Source organism: Achroia grisella, unplaced genomic scaffold (assembly GCF_030625045.1).
Source record: "Achroia grisella isolate CSIRO2021 unplaced genomic scaffold, CSIRO_AGI_Agris_v1 utg487, whole genome shotgun sequence".
NCBI lineage: Eukaryota > Metazoa > Arthropoda > Insecta > Lepidoptera > Pyralidae > Achroia > Achroia grisella.
The window spans coordinates 223,713-246,637 of NW_026712891.1; the positions used below are offsets into that span (position 1 = coordinate 223,713).

The window sequence follows — 22,925 nt, forward strand, 5'->3', positions numbered from 1 at the left end:
GCCTCGTGACCGATGGATCCACGTGATGTTTATTATTGTCATCTGTCAAACGCCTCTCTATTCTGGGTATAATCTGTAACTCTGTAACTGTCTGTAATGGGCAAGTTAATATCAGATGACTTTACTTTATCGCCCACCTCACCTTTCCACCATTACATAATACTTACGTCTCTGATTCTGTACGTTTTTGTAGTTATATATATACGGGATTTTGTCCAAACATAGAATTGTGACATTTCACAATTCTTTAAACTTCACCATATTTTTTTTTCATATGTCTATAAATTATCTATTTATTATCTGCGGTTTACCTCGCTTATACCGAATTTATTTGTTATTTTTCGAGCTAAATAGTAGCATACATTCTTCTTCATATCAATGGCATTGAACAGCGTTAAGTTATTTCATTAAAACGAGAAGATTATTATAATTTTAGTTAGCATTAGTGCAGGCAAAATCGCTATTCATAAACAAAATCTAATTTTACGTAACAAAATAATAGAAAAATTACCCGCACCAAGTCTGCACGCTGATAAAAGATATTCTTTGACTTCAAGAATGGTACGTCATCCATATGGAGTATACATATACCATGGACGGTACAATACATTGACGTACCGTAAATGTATTTCTCTAGATATAAAATAAAAGACAACCGAATAAAACACATTTTGGAAACTTCTACATGCTCTTTTTATGTATAATATATATTGTACGTAGTATTTAATTTAAGTATCATGTATCGTATTAATTATGTAATTAATTTCAATCAGACTATGGTTTGAATATCACAATCTTATCGGACCTTATTTCCATGTAAGGATCAGGAGCATTTCAAACTTTTAAGACTGTGACATGTAAAAAATGCGTGTACATTAATAAGTGACTACCTTGTATTTTTATTACTCCGTCCATCACTCCTTAATACTCATTAAACTTCTGTTAATATCACAAACATTGTAATTATCATGTTTCATATTCGAATAATTATTTTTAAATAGTCTGACGTATTACTTCCTGTTCTACAGCAATCGATGTGGGGTAGTATATTATATACATAGGTATATAACAGTATTTGTCAGAAACTTAGAATTTATTTTTCTTTACTGAGATATGTACATATTATGATAACCTCGATAATGGTGCAATGGATCGTTCAATGTCAGTAGACTTTATTTTCATATATTATTGAACATAACTCAAGATTTGTTGCACAAAACAGATTCGACTTCAATTGTGACAAAACTAGTACGGACCTAACATCTGAACTGAAGAAATAATAAAAAATCTATATCGATACTGAATTACTGAAAATATCGTGAAACATATTAGTGCTGCATGTTGCAGATGATTTTTTCCACGAGTAGCTGGATTTTTGCAGTTTGTTGACATAAAGCACAGTTAATTATAGATGTGCGTTGCATTTTCCTTGACCGAACCAATCTATTGCGTACGACGCACATTTATAGAATTTTTCAGATATTTCTGGGTTGTTATACAATTGTAACCTTTGCCGTTTACTATAATTAATCACAATCACAAAATTATCATAAAACAGAAGCTCAATCTATGTCAACACGAACTTCGAGTCTCAAGTTGTTTGTTGCTGTGACATGAGGCTTGACCCAAGTTGACTACTTTCCCTATTACTAATCAATTTCAAACTTATTATTGTGTTTTGTCAGATCAAGAGATAAAATTAAGAGGAAAAATACTGTAATTTTTTATACATATAGATATTTATTTGCTATTTATAATATTATGTAAACGCGCTGGTACCGATTCATCAACTTTGGAGAGAATTTACTACTTTTAGTCAATAGTGTTATATCTTACTAGTCCCAGTCTTGCAATATACTTATCGCAAGACTGGGACAGTGCATAAGGCTTTGGCTAAGTCTTATTAGATGTTGAATACATTTGGAATCTTAAATAAACATTCTAGTAGCCAGATTTTGTGTAATTTCAATGAGTATATCTTACTATTAGTTTATTTTGAAGACTCTAGCAAGGATTGTAGGTACATCTGAACTCCCTTTCCGAATTCTAAATGCGTTACATTTTTATATTGTATAAAGGAAGTACAAATAATAATGGAGCATTCTGGTCATCTGTTAGTAAACAGCCACTCGCTGCTCATGAACTTTTGCAACACCAAAAATATCACATGTTCATAGCCGATCCTTGTGACATAAATACCTCAAGTCGCTGTACACAATAATTTCTCTGTCACATATCACTCTAGAAACCGGAATACAACACGCAAGCATGACATGGCTACAGAATATAGGTGAGCCAGAGATACCCAAGTATGTGACTTTAATACTACTATAAATATATAATCTACAATCATAATAGTCTTTGTTTGTATCAGGGCAATAAGTTGATAGATGATAAGTTGATAGGCAATGCAAACCTTTGAGTAGCCGAAGTTTAAAAGCATGTTTTCGGTATCCTAGCACAATCAAATGTTATATATATAATAAATCATTATTAAGTTTGATAATAGGTAATGCTATATTCTATACTTGACATTTTTATATTCTCGATAAAAAAATCGATAATTATGTAGTTTTTTTAGCGATGACCTCGGTGGTCAAGTGGTCTTGCACACCGCTTTACGACCGATGGTCGCGGATTCGATTCCTCGCACGGCACAAACATTTGTATTCATGAAGTATAATTGTTTGTATTTTCTGTGTATAATATAAATGTATTTACAAAAAAAATCTATGTATATGCATCAGTTATCTAGTACCCATAACACAAGCTTCAGCTAGCTTAACTTGGGTCTAGTTGGCGCTATGTGAATTGTGGCGCTGTTATATGTGAAAATAACGGGATATTGTCTATTTGTAACAATTTCTCTCTTAATTATATTACGGTTTAACCATTTTGCAGTATTTTTACTACTAGTTTTCTTCACTATAATAATTGAGTACAAACCCTCACCATTTTTCAGACTCATAAAAAAAAAAGATTGGATATAGCCATACATAGTTATCTGTGATATAGCTAATAGCATTATTGTAATTTATGTATGTATATAATCAAACTTTATCAAGAAAAGGCCATTTAATCTAAGTTTGGTTGGGTTTCGCAAGTAAGTAAATATTTGGTACTCATTTAAGAAATATCTGATGATATGTTGACGAAATAATCAAATCGTAATGCATTTCATTCGTTTTTTTTTACTTAAGAACAAATGGAACTTAAACGGAATTTTTCACTTTTCAAAAATTGTTAGAGGCGCTGAAATATCTATACATCTAACTGTTCAGAATAAAGAAATGCTTTATGAGCGGGCAGGCACAGTAGGGTTAATTTCATAAACGATTGAACGTACTTATTCCTAAAAATTCATCCAAGTGAATGCACTCTTATAATTGTACCTACATTCGTGATATTGCCGTGTAATGTAAACAAAATTATTATAGTGAGTAAAATAGGTGCTTTTAGTGAGGATAAAGTCGTGCCGTACTGATATGGAAAATTATATAAACGCTCAATGAGTATAATCTTTCAAAGCCCCAGTACAGATTTTAGCATTTAGTAGAAAAACACAATATAATGTGCTTATTTTAACCTGATATTCTTGTGTTGTCTTTAGAAGGTAGATTAGAATTCTTTGAACTTAGTGAGACTTTGATAGTATCTAGATTACTCACCTTATTAAGTTTATATAGTAAGAAATTACTCAGTAGGTATTTTCTCAACGTATTTATACCAATTATCTTTAATTTATTTCCGCAGTACTCTTTGTCATTATAATAGACGATAAATATAATCTTCTTACAATTACTCAGGCTAATAGATACTGGCCATAACTAGTAGACTCCTTTTATTGTGTAAATATGTTTCTACTCATAAAAATGGCATGCTCTAGAACTTCAGAATTTGTGGTGGTACAGCGATTAATATAAAACAAGGTTTAAAATTTATACTTGAGAAATGTTGGTATTTTACGACAATCTACAAATTTCAATACTTAGGAAACCAGTAATATCGTGGTATGGTTTTATGTCCTTTTTTTGTTTCCAAACCTATGTCTGTCATTTTCAGATATATCACTACCGTGCTCGCCCAATTTTAAGAATTTACTGATTGTTAACAGTGATAGTAATTTTAAATAGTGTTTAGCAGCACTATTTTTCTTTCCTAGTAGATATACCCGAATTATTGACTTATGACCCGGATGTAGGTTTAAGGGTCTTGCCAACGTATGTCATGTACTCACATTCACCGCCTTTTGTTTCTCACGCTGTCTAGCCAAATCTGGTAGACGTCTGCTATTGCACCTTTAGACACACTTTTTTGTATAGAACTTACTGCAGTACTGGACAGACCTAGATTTTATAGAAGATTGCAAAGAGATTTCGTTGGTACTTGTCGCTCCCACTTATATCGCATATAAATTGAATACATAGCCATATTTAATTAATTTGTTTATTGGATAGGTCATATTATATAATGTAGATCATTCATGTAAGAGCCAGAAAATATGTTCTAGCCCTCTTCAGTATAAAAAAATCTCACAATATTAATTATAATAATTTCAGGACAATTCACACAGCGCCATCTAGATCCAAATTAAGCTAGCTAAAGCTTGTGTTATGGGTTCTAGACAACTGATACAAATACATATATTTTTTTCGTAAATACATAAATATTATACATAGAAAACAACCAGACCGATAAAAACAATCATACTCATGAATACAAATGTTTGTGCCGTGCGAGGAATCGAACCCGCGACCATCCGACGTCAAGTCGTGTGCTAGACCGCTACACCACCGAGACCGTCAAATATTACGATATTACTATTCTTCTGTCTGATACTAATTTAGAAATTGGTTATTTTTGGGTTCTTATCTATTTTGTTCAAAAGAATAGATTCCGTGAGTATCATATAAAGTAGATACTATAAAGCTCACAACTCTACGCATAGTTGGGTAACGTTTCGCAAAACGCTCCTGAGTTCGGCGACAATACCGTGACACTGTGACAAACCGCGTCGAAAGACAAACACTTGTTATCTTATGAATAATGCCGATTATGTTAGGTAAACATACACGTACGCGTTCAATGCATTTTTCACAAAATTTTATCATTCACAGCGTGTGTGAATTTTGTTAGTATTTAGCATGTTCCATTTGTTTACTATCGACAAATTATGGAACGGTTGTTGGGGTAATTGCAAAACGTTTCGATTTCTACATTTGCGAAATTAAATGGTTACATTTTACTTTTTATGTCCTATACCAATAATTTAACCTGTTAGATTTTCATCAACGTAAGTATCTATGTATGAAAATGCACGTAGATATTACAACAATTAATTTTTCAGTAGGTACTACCTACTAATATATACAATAGAAAAAAGGGATTTTTAATAAATTGACTTGATGACCTTATTGCTTGCAATGACCATGTCAGGTTGATCTCCACGCGGGTCTCTCTGGAATCAATTGTGATAAATTGCTGGTGAATTTGTCACGATGGGCTAACGGAACTAACCTCGTAGGGAATTGTTAGTAATGTGGATAGCTGACCATATTGTTAGCAATGTACAATGTCAGATTGACGTTCACCAGGGTTCACCTGGAAACTACAATGATAAAATCCTGGTGAATTTGTCGCGATGGGCTAATTGCCCTGGCCTGTGTCAATCCCATCATTCTCCACTGATGCTCTAAGCTAGCGTAAACTATTGGTGCACCATTCCATTGTAATACATTTAAAAAAATAGAATATATATATATACGATAGAATTTTTATGATGTACGGAGGCTGTAAAATGTTGGAGTCGTTTCTGTTATAAGTATATGAGTCGAAATACATTTATTTTAGTAAAATGTATGCAAAAGTATATTATATAGCTGTTTAGGTAGGTAATCTTTCTTCAGCCAGCAATCATAGATTATCATTTTAAACTTGTATTGTTTAAATAACAATTTTTATTTATTTCTTTTAAAATAGTATATTTATTATTTTGACACACAAAAACAAAGTGTGAAATTATCCTTGTATTGCATACCTATCTAAATATATAAATGCTAATTCGGCTATTCGACTACCATTGTCACATTGAGCAAATGAATAGGATGCCATTACTTAGTAGACGTCGTCCTGCATATAGTATGCAAATTTGAAACACCCTGTTCGTGCATTTAGCGGCTGATGTAGCACGAATCACCTAGTTGTCGCGCCTATTGTCCACATGCGGCCGGCCGCTGGGTGAGCCCCTACTTCACATTACCTCACACTTTCAATATTGGGTTACGAGAATTTTACTTCAAGGTCCTCTTTTGGGAGTAAATAGAGGTGGTATAAATGCGAAGACGAGCAACAATGGCACACAGTTGAGGTTCAGTAGTTCGCATGAAAATGAATGCGTTCGCCATTTTAGTTTTGTGCAGTGTTGTGGGTATGTGCAGTGATAATATTTATTTTATTGGAAAAATTAAATGATCATTAATTAGTTTTTTTATTTATATAATGTTTCAACTTATTTTTAATTATGCTTACAATTAAATATACTTATATGTATTTTTGTTTTAAAACTATTTTTAATATAATGAAATTTGCTGAGTTAAAAAATATTAAACATTAGAACTTAATAATAATTAATAAAAACACAAAAAGTAATAAAGTTCAGTAATACATAACAATATAATTAATTTACCTTTCAGGTAGTACTGTAAGCTACTACACGCAGACACAGAGAGTAGCTCCCTATAACATTGGACCAAATGACCCCTACGTAACAGATGTCAATCGCAACTTTGTGCCTGAGCCATCGCAACGCCTATTTTTTGGTGGACAGGGTAGTAATCAAGTTGGCGGTACAGGATTATGGGCGATGATAACAAATAAATTTCCATTTTTAGGAAACATGTTTGGTCGCATGGAATTACCACCACAAGGAGGTTTCAGTCAATACAACGATTTGTCTGCTCAATATGGTGTACCCACTAGGTTTGAGCCTCAGTATTACCAAGCGCAGCAGTTTGCCCGACAGTTCCCTGCACAAATTGGTCAGAATTTCGTTCCGTTTAATCGCGACGTTGCTTTGACTGATGACGCTGTAATAGTGACTCCACCTCACGTACCAATAGCACCACAACCGGCACCAGTACCAGTCCCCGCACCTATACCAGTTCCTGCACCAGCACCCTTGCCGCAACCGGACCAGGGATACCAATACAACAAGCCGCAGTACAGACTTGAATTACCCCACAAGTAAACTAAACCTGCTATATATATAGTAGTTTATAAATATTTTACGGAGGATCTATACTTATTTATCAATACTGACATGTTTATTGACTATTCCCATCACTACCGATATACGTATTTGGAATACGAGATGTAAAAAAGTGCAGATAATAGTTTGTATCGCATGCACAATGCATCGTTATTTTTTATGCGAACTGTCTGCTGTAGACTTGCAACAACCAAATGGTGTCAGATGAAACTGATTTCTATGTAGTAGTAAAACAATAGACAAAATTCAAGGGTAATTTTCTTTGTTTCACATAAAATTATTTATAAGAAACCGCAATGTAAAAGTACCTAAGTTAACAATTGTTTTGACTTGAATTAATGGTTTTGTACATTTTTCTATAAATAAATGATAATTTTCCAGTTCTTTTTTAACAATGATCAGTTCCTTCTTGATATATGGATTTAAATTACGGGTTGTAGTATAATATTTAACTTAAAATATCTTTTGTACACTTTTGTACACTTTATACCCCTATAATGGCTCTCTCAAAGTACCTTACTTACAAATTTTGTATTATTAACAAAATTATTTATTGTCAATATTAATTATAATTTAATTATAATAAAAAACACAATAATAAGTTATGTCTTTTGTTGCGCTCTTCTCCATCCTGCCAATGAATCTATTAATTATATGTAAGTCACATATAAGGTATATGTAAGGTACAAATTAAATACTTCTACAAACTTTATCTTTCATTCATCATTAATTATATAGTTTGTAAATAGTATGTTACACTATTAACATATATAATACTGAAAATGGGTACCTAACCTAATGGTATAAATTCATATTAAAGTGATATAGCTTCCTTAATTACAATTTCATTACGGATTAATTACATAATTAATAATTAACATCCGGATGAAAGTGGCTCCCACCCTTAACAGGCTACAAAGGAACCAGTAGTATACCTTAATATTTTCCGAGGCCTTGTAAAGTGCGAAGAACTGTGTGGTTTTGTTCATATATCACACACCTCATTAAAAAGGTATACAAAGAAGATTCAAAAGAATTGTACAAATAATTTATAATTAGATAAACAATTAGTATAGGAAGAATCATATTGCGACTGTATCAGTCGCAATATGATTCTTCCTATCCTCGATCAGATCCTATCAATTATTTGCCATATCCTTAATCACTCCGTAATAACTAGTGTTTATCCTAAAATCTGGAAAGAAGGCAAATAACAAAAAAGGCCAACCAGATTTCCGTCCCATCTGTATTCTAATTTTTTCCAAAGTCCTTGAACCTTGATTCACAAAATTCACCTCGTTCCTTAACAAAAACAACCTAATAAATCCTCTTCAGTCTGGTTTCCGACCTGGTCACAGTACAACAACTGCTCTCGTTGAAACTGACGATATATATTGGAAAAAGTCACTATCGTCAGTAGTTTAATGTAGATTTTTATCCTCAGGAATTGCTACGCTCTCTTAAAAAGTAGTTGAATGGTTTACAAATGCAGCAAATCCGCATTGATGATACATTTTATTTGTGATATTCAGATTTATTTAGAATTGTACAAATAATTTATAATTAGATAAACAATTAGTATAATAACACTATTATGAAATATAAGATACCATATTTTCGTCACATTATTTTTTAATTATTTAAGGTTTATTTAGCTTATCAAATTGTAGCTATCTAATTATAATAAAATTAATATGTCAACTTTTGGAAAGAAATTTAATTTGCAATGTAAATTGTGTACCTATATTTTATAACACCTTGGTAAATAAATAACAAGCGTAAATTATTCATATAATGTCAGACAATAAATCTTAATCACATGTACATAATCAGGAAGGTAGGCATCCATTTACACACCATATATTATTATTTCATAAGTATAAACTATGTGGTTAAAAAAAACAATAATTATGATATGTATATATTATGTATATATATGTGTGTGTATATTTTATATATAATGGGTAATGAGATGTATATGTATTAATTGACTCATTTAGTTAACAGATGCTTACTGGTTGCTATTTAATAACAACCTATATTATAATTATTTTGGAATCAAGACCAACAGAGGAGTTGGAACAATAAAGTGTTTTTCATTCATACATTATAATAACACTATTATGAAATATAAGATACCATATTTTCGTCACATTATTTTTTAATTATTTAAGGTTTATTTAGACCGGTCCTAATTATAATAAAAGATATGCAACTTTTGGAAAGAAATTTAATTTGCGTGTCTGACCTATATTTTAAAACTGCAAGGAAAACATATAACAGATTGTAGGTAGGCATCCATTTACACACCATATATTATTATTTCATAAGTATAAACTATGTGGTTAAAAAAAACAATAATTATGATACCTATAATTACGATATATTGTGGTGCCAAAATGGGTAATGAGATGATATGTATTAATTGACTCATTTAGTTAACAGATGCTTACTGGTTGTAATAACAACCTAGGAATCAAGACCAACAGAGGAGTTGGGGCTGATTGACCTCGCGCCATAGACCGGTCCAGACTGCCGACGTGTCTGACCAAAACTGCAAGGAAAACAACAGATTGTATAATGAATTTAGCAAAAAGCAGATTAACCATCAGGTGGTACATAGGTAGGTATGTCATATATGTACTGTGTTTTGTCAACTATTATATTTTTTAAATGTGTAATGAAATTGTAAAATCGTGACGAGGTTAAAAATATCTGTTTCTATGTACCTAAAGGGTTCACGCAAAAACGGCTTAGGAATTAGGATGACTTTTTCACAGAATTTGTTGTCAAATATGTTTCAATATATATGCTGTAAAGAGATTAATTAATTATTTTTGTCTATATTTTGCAATACGTCGCCTCTATTAGATATTGTTGTACACGTGTTTTTTTTTTGTTACGTGCATTTCCATATATTGTTAGTCTGCGTTAATTTACGTACAGACGCGTCTAAAAGTCGCACACACAAGTAATATATAGGAAGTTAAAATCTGAAGGGATTAATTAAAAAAATATAAATAGTGGAAAGGGTACATTTACGAAAAAAGGTAATCTACAAACGAGACCGTTCCGGTAATTAGAAAAAGTACATATTTCCGTCTCTACGAACAAACAGTGTACAAATATGTATGGGAAATCATAAAAAGTTTTAAGGTTCCGTAGCCATTTGACGAAGACAGAATTATTTAATTTTTGCCTATATATCAGAATAATGATGAATGATTATGGCTGTGTAACTTGATATGATGCCTTTATAAATAAATATGAAATAGTTTTCTTACAATTAAACCATGTTTCTTTTGTTAAAACATCCATACTTAATATATAAATGTGAATGTGTTTATCTCTCTTTCCGTTTGTTGCCTTTCCACGACCAAAAGGGCTCAATGGATTTCAATGAAATTTGTTATGAAGATCAACTGTACTATGAGGACAGTCATACGATATCTTTTATGTGTATAAAACACCAAAGAAGAGTTGAAATATGATATGAAATATTGTGCAGATTAAGTCGCAGGCACAAATAACATAATATTACATATCGCAGATAAGTGCCAGTGTTTTATAAAACCAAATGTGAAAATGCGAAAACTTAGAGTTCAAAATTTTTACTTACATGCTGGGATGGACGTACTGCATTTAATTTTAAACTTTCGTGTTTAATATACATTATTTAAATTATTAACCGGGTCTTAACACGAATAATTTTATGGCAAATAAAGGTATTTACCTCTCTCGACGTTTCGACTAGGTTGCACTAGCCGTGGTCACGAGCTGACTGGAGTAACAGCGATGTCAATGTAGATAGGTGACAGCAGTTTTTTCTTCATCTACCGTCACTAGATTGTTTAACGAAAGTTCGCGACACACAGCACTCACGGTATCCGTACACTTATTGACTATTGATGCTACTGAACTTTGCTTGAATTTATTTATGACTGGATTCCACGCAGATGATAATTTTAAGTCATCCTCTCTGTTGAAATTGGGATATTTTTTAATTTCAATCGCCTCCCGGACCATTCGTGGGTAATAGTGGCGATCAGTAGAGAGGACCTTAGGCGCATGTAGTTCAATCCAGTGATTTGTTCCTGCGTTCAGTAGATGATCGGCAATCGCTGATTTGTGTGGTTGTCGATTTTTAACCGCTGCGATATGCTCTTTGACTCTCTCGGCTATTGATCGTTTTGTTTGGCCAATATAAGAGCTACCACAACTACAGTCAATTTTGTAGACACCTGGAGCTTCGTAAGGTAGCTTATCCTTTGGTGAACGTAAATTGTTCGTTACTTTTGAGGGCGGATAATATACAGTCTTAATGGAGTATTTATTTAGTGCTGTTCCAATTTTGTCCGTTATTCCTCTTAAGTAAGTCATGTACGCTGGCTGTCTGTTCACTTCCGGTTTTTTAGCTTTTGTTACGCGCTTATTTTGCCTTCTACTCTTTATGTAACCATTTTTCTTAAATACCTTTATTTGCCATAAAATTATTCGTGTTAAGACCCGGTTAATAATTTAAATAATGTACTGCATTTAAATCAAATTTCAGATTAACTTATATATCGCTATTTATCTTAATTAATAAAATAAGTACATACAGCAAGTTTTCTAAGCAAACATTAATCAGATTTATTAATATTGTCTTAATTTATTTATTAATTATAATTGTTATTGTACTCGAGATTTTAAGCGTTGATATAAACATGAACGCCCCTGATGGCGTTCACGTTTGCGGTCACTAAAGTAGCCTCCAAAAAATTAAGTGTGCTCAGTATGACGCGGTATTTTAAGGTGGCCCCTTGTTTACAAGGTTCAGATCCGACCGCATATGGAATACTATTCTCATGTCTGAACGGAAGCACCACAATACCAGTTGCTTCCATTTGACCGCATTCACCAGTCAGCAGCCAGAACCATTGGTAATCAACGTCTTTGTGACAGTCTCAACCCAATGGCTTAGCGGCGAGACATTTCATTTCTGTGCATTTTCTACAGCATATATCTCGTAGAGTGTTCTGTTCCTCAGAGCACTTTCCGTGGTAAATGCTATTTAGACTAATATCAGCTGCTGAATTTCATCAGCGCAGTACCAGCCAGAAACTAAAACACCATCCCGATCATCTGGTGTTGCAGGTGCGCATGGGCGGCGGTAATCACTTACTCGTAACATTAGGTGAACCGAAAGCTCGTTTATCCCCTATTCTATAAAAAAATATCACTTGTTCTCTAATAGTATCCCATAAAAATCACTCTACTGGTTCTTGCTGATACTTCAGAATAAGCAATTCACTATTACATATATAATAAATATTTTACATCCCTAGTTGCTATACTTAGCATGTAAGTATGTATTTTAATAACTTTTATGTTTTACTGAGGTAGACTTTTAATCTGTCTGTGTGTGGAGATACCTCAACATTACATATTTCAGCCGCCAAGTACGATGCGTTGTAAACTATATTTCGGTTGAGGTGAGGAGGTAATACAGATAAATTACAGAATAAGAAGTATGACATCTTAGACCACCAAAACAGCAATGTATGATACTACTATCACATGACAACGTGATATCCCTAGTCCTGTTCATATTTATAGGCAAAGGTTAGTACTTAGCATCAGACGGACCTACCGGATCTTATTTGCCATTTCTATTCAATAAAAGTAAAAGTACACAAACCATATCAAATATAATTGTCATGACCAAAATAAATTTCGTTTGGTCATAGGCGTAGTCGAAGAGCCATTTTAATATGTACATAATAAAAAATGTTAAGTAGTTTTCTTAAATATAAATATTCATCCATAATTACTGAACCTGCTAATTTGTAATATATGTTTACATAGAAAAAACAGATATAAACGAAAAAATCTATTTAACAACTTATATAACCTCGTGAGTTCAGAAGTCAAAGATGTCTGTACCAAGAACAACGGCATGACTTCTTCGTTGGATACCTATTTTAATTAGTAATATTATTACAATTGTATGCTTTGTATTTAAAATTGTAGAACAATTAAAACTTGAAGTTTCATTGTAATATTAATTAATTTATATGTATATGTCACTATATTGTTTTCGTTAAGCATTTGATAAATTTAAACTTATATTGATTACTAACATAATTATCACAATGATTATAAATGTCCATACCATAGTCGCTTAAACCATAAATAATAATGTATACGTATCTTTTGTTTAAGGTTATAAATATTTAAGGAACCTTATAAGATAGTGTTCGACGCTTTGGTTATTGTATTTTTTTAACGACGTTAATACCTACACCATTGTATAAAGTACTAACCTCCATACAATATATTCAGCACTAATTGAATTAATTTACATGCTAATTAATTGGAATTAGAATACCATAGATAACTATATACAGTATCCATAGGTCTCAGGTACTAATTAGGTAAATAGTTAATATCTGGAGAGAAGAAATATTACTATTTTTTCTATACATTATTTGTTTCGTGTGATCATAAACATTTGATATCGGTAAATTTAACCTGATTTACATCAACTAATAACTGTATCCTCTTGTACCGACCTTTAAAAAGGAAATATCAGGGATCTTCGACATCAATATTTCAGGATTTTGCAAACCAGTTCTGGCCCTAGGGTACTGTCAACACGTCTTCTCCATACACATCGGTTAATTTATTTCTGGTTTGAACAGTATTTTTACGTTTTCTATAGTAAAAAAGCAAAATATGACGAAAATGCTGCTTGTTGCTCTCCATGTTTAATAGGGCTCCAACCAAATAGGTACAACTGCGTAGAATTAATTGAAATTTTTCTCACAGTAGACCTGCTATATCAGCTCTCAATAAATACAATGATTATGCACCAGAAGTGTAAAGTTGAGTTCCAAAAAGAACAATTAAATCCTCTGTCGGGATAAATGAAATTACTGTTCCACAACCTAATACTGAATCATCATAAACAATTCACAAAAAACCATTAAGGCTAGAATATCCAGTAATTCTACAATAAACCTGTGCTCACACTATCAGGTTCAACCTGGCGGTCCATTATGACGACGCTGTTTGATAACATTTTGGAAGCAAAACCTAGAGCAAAAACCGCCCCATAGGCCCTGAACCCTTCTGTGGCGTGCCTCAATGCCTAAAGATGGAATTTCTCAAAGTAATTAATTAGCAGGACACACTAAATACGGGCTGAAAATGCCAGTAATTGTACATTAAAAGCTATAATAACAGGGAAATCGAATCTATACTCCAATAGACTAATTCTATTGAGTAAAAACAAAATATACATACATCATTGGTTACTGCAAATTAAATAAACACATGATAAATTTAGGCCAGTGTGAACAAAAATTTACAGAATGGAAGAGGAAACGTCACTAGTAGTCACTACACATTCTTTCTGGTTGTAGGCCGCTCACGCATAAATAAATATCACCTTTGGAAAGTACACACCCTATTCCAAAGAGATAAAAACCAGCGCTCCTAAGAATATCCTTCAATTTTGCGAACTATAAAAAGGGCAAGCATAATAGATAGGTCTATAGGTCACAAATACTGTAGTATTGATAAATTCAAATTTCAAAATATTTTCAATAAAAATAACATCCCTAGAGAGTAGAAATCATTCTTTATACTTTTTTAAGGACTGAGGGGAGTCTTCAGTCCAATGAAACTTTTGAAGTTCCCAAAGGAAAAGAGATGCGGAATTAGAATATATAATAGCAGTCGGGACTGTTCAATTGGTCCCATCGGAACTGTCATGCTGATAAAGTGTTGCCAAGATATTAAGTGATGTTATTGAAATTGCAAACAAGCTGACGGCCTACATAATAGTAGCCTTCGCCTATAAATATTAATTGTATAGAGATCACATTATCAGGTTTCGAGATTATCACAAACAAAGAAACAGACGCAGATGGGAAATTTGTTTTATATATATGTAAGTATAGATATATCTATAGTTATTGATATTTCTCTGCTACTTAGGCAATATATTATTTTCCAGTATTAATAAATATTTGATTTAAAATAATGGACTCATTAACAAGTATGTCACGTTTATTAGAACTAAATTATTAATTATAATAAATATTATATCTTCCGGCAGTTACACGGCGTGTAGCGCAGAAGCAGGAGCTCGCGAGGCGCGCAACTGATGGAAAATGAATTCAGGATGGTTGGAGCCGACACCACGTTGTTAGTCTAATAATACCTCGCTGCAACTAATGCCTGTGGAATAAACAAATTTATGTTAGTTATGTTGCTCATATTAATACCAGGTAGGTATATTAATATTACACTAATTTCAATAAATAAATTATACATAATATATAAAATTAGCTGCCCGCGCAACTGCATCACACTTACAGGACAATTATCATTATATTTGATCAAAAATATTTGTTTTTTTTTTAATAAAAGTATCTTATGTTCATTCGAATATCTCCAAGAACACGTGTACACAATTTCATAATGAATTTTCATTATTTTTCATAATTTCAAAATTCGGTTCTGTAGTTTGTGCGTGAAAGCATAACAATCATCCCTACTTTCACATTTATAATATTATATATATTAAAGATTAACATTAAGATGGATTTAGATAACATGACCTCTAAAAAGTAAAGAAAAAAGCTACAAAGAGTCAAGTGTTCTTACAGAAATTCACATCTATAGAAAAGACATCAACGCATTAATACGACATGACAATACAATTCTGAAAAATTCTGTCCAAATGATTATTCTTTGTTAATTATTACTGTTAAGTTGTTCGTACCTATTAGAAGATTAACTAGAAATTTTAAGGAAAGTGGAAATTATATGTTATTTCTAGTTTGATTTTGAGATGAAATTAAAATTGTAAATTTGAACCGACGAAATAAACATTGATTCAAGTACATAAATAAATATCATTCTGAGTGTTTACCGACAAACAAAAACCTACGGTTTTCGGGTTTAGCTATATAGAAAATTGTAACGGACGTCTTATCTTTCGTCTTACCTCTTCAGGCTTAACAAAATATACTAATGGTACGTTATTGAAACATTCACTCCTAGTAACACTGCTCTAACAAGATAGTGAAATTACACAATAAGTATTTCATATATTGTATGGTTGCCTATGTACAGTCTCTCATAGATTTATATAACCTAACATCTAAAGTCACAAATATATGCAATTACTTAAGAGTATGTATATTATAATATGAGTGAAATGAGATCTAATTAATAATTTTAGATAAAGGAGAAACCTTTTTAAATATGATTCAATATTTCATTATATAAAATTATGAAATTTAATTTTGAAAACATTCGTACCTATTTTCAGAAGATTATCTATATATTTTTTTTTATTATTAGATATATTTAGAAATAGAATACCTTAATATGTTTGGATTCGATCCCGAAAACATGCTCAATGACGGTAGTCCCCATCCACCGGAACCTGAACTGGTACGGGCATTTGCATTCGTGTTCACATTATCACCTCCTGAAGTATTAAAAAAAAATTAAAAATTATTAGTTTAAATTACGATAATCGCGCCATGTACGAGGAGAAGGAATGGAAGATTGTAGCCTATCGGGATGTACCGTAGGTTACGTAACTACGTTAATATTCTAATATATCATCAGAGTACTAGACTCTAAGCGAAATGTGGTCATTACCAGAAATGTCTTTTTTGACAAGAGGTGTTCTAAATAGATAGATATTAAAAATATATTCAGAAATATGTGGGAATGTTTAAGTGTTACGCTCGCCACGAGTTCGAACAGTTTACAATGCATTTACCTACTAGGGAATAACAGTCCACGGAGGAACAACAGACGGAATGTATGTAGATACCTATGTGTCTGTATCTGTGTTGTAGCCTACATTCGTCCTTCTATCTTCACGTTAAACATTCAGCCGTGAAAAGTTAATAAACGACATTTATCATATGTCTGTATAGCCATAAATATATACTTGCATTATAAGATAGAATAATATATCTACAAACTTTAATTAAAAATTTGACAGGCATTCAAATTGTTAATTAGATAGCAAACATTTTATGTAGATCGCTTGTAGATTAACGGTATGTGTAATACATTTCGATCAGTCTGATATGAGGCTGAGAAAGTGGCCACAAATAGATCAATATTTTTTTATTGACTGTGTGTAAACTTAGTTAACTGGTGCCAGTGAGATAGGAACCGTTAGATGAACGGAGCGGCACCGCCGGCGGCGGCTGTGCGAACACTCGCCTCTTCGAACGTGACCACAATGTTCATTAAGTGCTTGCTTACATTACTTACACACTTACACTGCTCCACATGCATTATTCTACGGTGTACAAAGTTATCGCATACCATAGATGGGACACAGGTCGCATATATGTATATTCTTTTTAAATAGACAAATTTGAGTAATTTCTGACTAGAAAACTTTACGCTTGTTTTACATGTAATTCCTCATAACATATTGAATTAAACAAGAGTTTTTATATCGATGTGGTGAATTTTAAATTGAATTATTATTATTATCGAACTTCACAGTATTATTACTACTGATAATAATACCTTATGTATATATTAATAGTCCATTTTAATTAGGTTTATATACAATTATATCTCATTATTACTAAATACATGTCGTTAAATAAATATGAAAACCAATACGTTTATCATTATCTACTCACACTTATGATTTCGTCTTACTTTTTTATACTTACCTATACTTTATATACTTATATGTGTTCGAACAAAATCTTCAGCTGATATAATGTTAGTATTAATCATAATTAATTAAAAGTAATAAGAGAATTCGTGACTATTGCAAAGAGGCAAAGGCATGAATAACGGACTTCCGTAATCAAATTAATATAACCATTGAAATTGGTTAACTATTTACTCCTAAGGATTTGATTACATTGACCTTCATTCTGTATATATCATAATAACTAAGTGTTGTATATTATAAGATAGTACGCAGTATCAACTCCGCAAAAGGACTTGAGAAAGGAGCGGAGATAAGGAATATAGAGTCACGTGGGGTAAGTGTGCGCAGCGAGTAAGTGTACGCACTCGAAGTATTTCAAAAACGGTTTATAGGTCGATAACCCTCCTCATTAGCGCACAAAAGGCTATACTTAGTGCAACTTTTTCACTGTTGAACCATTTTGTCGTAAGTGAGTATTGTTTTTGCTTGAATTATTGCGATTTTTGTCTTAAATGAGAGACTCATTCCTTTGTAATATATTTATATTTTGAAATTATGCTTTATACCATTGAACAGTACATTTTATGTAATATAAGCTGTGTTTAATCTTTTGGTGATGACGATTACATAATATTGCTCAGTTCTGGTTAATTTTATTTTGATGTATTGGGGCAAGTGTTACGAATGCATTAGCTTTGGCTTTGTATTTATGATGCAATTTGTTATTTCAGAGTTTAATTATACATAAAAAATGCCTCGATTATAAAATAGAAGTGTTGTCACAGAGGAACAGCTAGAAGCTGTTAAAAGATTAATTTCGGAGGTTAGCAGCAAACGACAGTGTGGCACCCGCAATAATGAGTGTACCTTCGTCTAGGAATGAATATGTACAACTGTCATCCATCCAAGAAATGCCGAAGTTGGCCTTAGGCATTTCTTGGAGGGATGACTGTGATTCAAAATCGGCGAAAGAAAGGCAAAAAGTCAATCATTGATACTGTAAGTCCTTATAAAGTAGAATTGGAAAAAAGAAAAAACAAGAGGAAGAATAAATTGCCAAAAAAGAAGATACGACTTGATCTGAAAATAAATAAAATGATGCGTCACTGTGTGTAGTATATACCGAATGAAAACTGGATCCAATACAGCATCTGTAGGAGCTGGTGGCATGAACAATGCAATAACTTTGAAAAGGACATGAACTGATGTATTATTAGGTTGATGTCTATTTTCTGGTTTGTCGTATGAGTCTGACTCTATTTACTATATGTTACATGTTGTAATTAAAATGCGCACACTTACCCCTATATTAAGTGTGCGCTTTAAACAGTTTTGATTTTGTTGATTTCCAAAGAATTTGTGTAAATGATAATTATTTATTTTGCGTTTAAGTTGTTGATTATTAAATATTTTATATAATAAACCTTGTTTTGTTCCAGTTAACTTCAAATATTTTATTATATGATACTTCAAACCTTAAGTGCGTACACTTGCCCCACGTGACTCTAGGCTAAATCCGTCGATACCCGTTTGAATGTGATCCATCGAAGAATCTATGAAAGATACATAAAAAAGTGTTTATAAAAACTTACGTGAATCAGATTTTGCTTCAGCATTAGCATTGGCGTTGGAATCAGCGCCGCCATGCGCAGTCTGAGAGAGCGTCGTATAATGTCCTTCTATTTAAATACAAGGAACATAGAACTGAAAGTTGTAATTAAAATAATATTACAATATTGTATGAATTCTTTTAATCAAACAAGTTATATCATTTAAATACAAGAACAGCAATACGAAAATCACGTTATCATGTGACATTCATGACACATTGACATTGTGATACCATTCATGAGTTGTCATTCCAGAGGACTACGATGTGACTACATACCGTCCCTACTACCAAAGCACAGCTTACAAAGTTAGCAGTTTAGCCCCTGAAACCTTTGAGATAGCCGCAGATTACTTTTAACAAAGTCTACTCTGGATACAAATTTACATTTGTATTATCAATACGGTCACTCCTTGATTGGCTTGTCTTGTTATTCTTATATAAATTAATTTTATATCCATATCAGTTATTGACTGAAAGTTCTTATTAAAGCTGTATATATAGCTAACTAATCTATCAGTTTCCTTGTGTTATCATATACTTAGGTATATTTTTAAGATGAGTTAAATTTGTAGGGTTTCGACTCGCTATTAAAGAAAGAATTAATTTTATATGATTATATGCACACCAAAACTACATGCCTTTAATTTTATTCTTCATACAATATGGGATATCCTGAACATATCGTCACTCAAACCGTCATCAAAGTATGATAAGTAACTACTTACAGAACTTTAAAAGAAGTTTTTCTATTAATAATGGTAAAGAAATAATAAAATATTAAAGTAACATAGGCATGTAAACATGAAGGTAACATGTATGCTTTAAGTAATTCACGTATACCTACTTATGGAAAAAAACTTGCACGATTTACGAAGAAGGTTTAGTCAGCAAAAAGATCTGAGATCATCATAATCACGATAGCGAAGGTATATATGTATGTCTATAGATATCAATACTATTAAAAATGACGTCAGTATCGTGATCATCGCAAATTTACCTATTCAAAATCATCTGTAATTTAGAGAATTTTAACATTAATAACACTTAATCGAACACGCGACAAGGTCGTTGCTTTGTCTTGGTAGTGTCTTACATGTTATGGTGGTCTTACTAACAATTGGGCATTATACATAATATAATCGACCTAGGATATTTGACATGTTATTAATGCAGTTATCTAACAAATATTCTATCGCTAAGAGGTACTGTATTATTATTTCTATTTCAGGCTATATACCCCTATAAGTGCATCATTAATTCCGAAATTTGCCATGACTTAAGTACTCAAATAATGATTTGTCACTGGTGTCCTGCGTAACGTATACCTACATTAACTAGATTAAAGATTACTTGAAGAGCAACTGAGAAATATTACTCTTCTTTCTCTTCTCTTTCTCTATTATTCTTCTTAGAAAGCTATAAAAGAAACAAACATATCTTAGAAATTGTTAATGTAAGGCAGGTTGTGAGGCTGAATTTACCTCTGACAGAGACCTCTTCCAAGTATCTCAGTGTCGGTAACATAGGCAGAAATAAGTGGATCGGCATTTTCAGCGATTAAAATTAACTACACTATGATGTCATTTGCCTAATTGTTAACATAGCATCAGTGGATAATACCGTTTATTACCACGGACGATAGGTGGTCAGTCAATGGACCAATTCACTGTGCAAGTGACTAAATTCCTTATTTAACCAACTTCAAAAGGTTAATAATATTTATAAATATTTTGTTTTGTTTATATGGCACACGATATAGACATATTGACGATTGTTTTTAAAATGAGTATTTAATCCTATAGTAATTTTGTTACGATATTATTAGTTTTTTTTAAATTATCCGTGTAATGTGCCTACATCGTAATAAAAAAAAACATGAATATTTTTAAATAACCCCTCCGGTTCTGTTCACAAAAACAGAATGACACATCCACAGACCGTGCCCAATCAATTATATACTTGTCCACGAAAATAAGACTTGATGAGGAATTGCTAAAAATATAAAGTCTCAGGAATGCGACTCGACAGAGACCATAGTAAAAACCAAGGGGCACTAACCTGCCACAGCCATGGTCACGACGGCCAGGAGCAGTACGAATGTGGCGCTCTGCATGTTGACAACAAGCTTTCACGAATGCTACTCTGGAACTGGTTTCCGATCGTACGTACTCGGCTATTTATGCAACTTAACACGAGCGATCTCATGGCGGTCCATACAGCTACATCTATGCGAAAGCTTGTACATACTTTATATTATATGTAACGGTTTTTGGGTGGTGCCAAAAACGAAACCACGGTCAAAATAAATATTAAAAAATATATAAATTTTGTTATAATAGATATACCTATGTGTATAAAACATCATTTATAGATTATTAAGCTCGGTTTAGGTAGATAATAGGTACTTACAGTTAATTGTAATTATAGTTTGATAATACGTATAATACTCCAATATACAGTATATGCTCTAATTTTCTCCGAACAAACTCCCTCACTTGAACTTGTGGCCTGCGAGCCAAAATTGTAGCCCTGTATAATTGCTTTTAATGACCTACATTTTGTACAACTATACCTAATAAGCAGTAGATAACATGTTAAAATAAAATCCTTATTGTAGTAATTAATTTACCACGAATCCTTACGAAAACGGTATTCAACCAACCGTCACAAGCGTGGCGTACCAAAAGTAGACAAATCGTATCATGCATACTACATCTGGGCGTACCTTAACTCCGACAAAGGATTCCCGTGGGTGGCGCATGGTGGGAACTATCCGAAGTCCCGTAGGTGCGCGTAAATATTCCCCATATGCCAATTGGAGTGGATTTGTTTAACGGAGCCACGAGGCCAGGATCGACGAAGACTAGCAATATTGCCGCATGGCCATAATACGCAGTAGAATACCGAGGTGCTTTCTACTCAGAAAAATCCCACAGTGCTCGTTCGTCAACCCGCACACATATGGGTTTTTTGTTAAACATTTTGGGCTCGTAATAACAAGCTTCCGATGGTCACAAGTTCAATTCTTCGCATGGTGCCAACATTTGTATTCATAAGTACACATGATTGTGTAACGGTCTGTTTTTTATGTATGTATTTACAAAATAATGTGTTTGAGTATTTGTAGCTTAGTAGTTGTTGTTGTCTAGTACCATAACAAAATTTCTACTTAGCATTGGAATAGATGGCGCTGTAAGAATTGACCAGGATTATTATTATTATACTTATACTGATATTTAGACCCAGTCTTCTTCAATAGATCTCTTTCGTAAATCTTCATTATCATACATCAAATTTTAAAATGTGAAATTAGGTTTTGCAACAGCTTACAATGATCAATACATAAACAT

General features: G+C 32.5%; 2 protein-coding genes across 2 annotated transcripts; one reads left to right on the forward strand and one right to left on the reverse strand.

The window, feature by feature from the left end:
- Window positions 1–6,215: 6,215 nt before the first annotated feature.
- On the forward strand, window positions 6,216–7,737 carry LOC131846011 (uncharacterized). The gene is made up of 2 exons (XM_059195212.1): window positions 6,216–6,427; window positions 6,693–7,737. Exons 1-2 carry the CDS (start codon window positions 6,382–6,384, stop codon window positions 7,244–7,246), a joined length of 600 nt encoding a protein of 199 aa, XP_059051195.1. The 5' UTR covers window positions 6,216–6,381; the 3' UTR covers window positions 7,247–7,737.
- Window positions 7,738–9,736: 1,999 nt separating this feature from the next.
- On the reverse strand, window positions 9,737–22,113 carry LOC131845917 (uncharacterized). Its single transcript, XM_059195077.1, has 5 exons — window positions 21,985–22,113; window positions 21,634–21,800; window positions 19,567–19,642; window positions 16,646–16,759; window positions 9,737–9,821 (listed from the first exon to the last, which is right to left on the reverse strand). The coding sequence occupies exons 2-5, from the start codon at window positions 21,686–21,688 to the stop codon at window positions 9,737–9,739; spliced, it is 330 nt and encodes a 109-aa protein (XP_059051060.1). The 5' UTR covers window positions 21,689–21,800; window positions 21,985–22,113.
- Window positions 22,114–22,925: the final 812 nt, after the last annotated feature.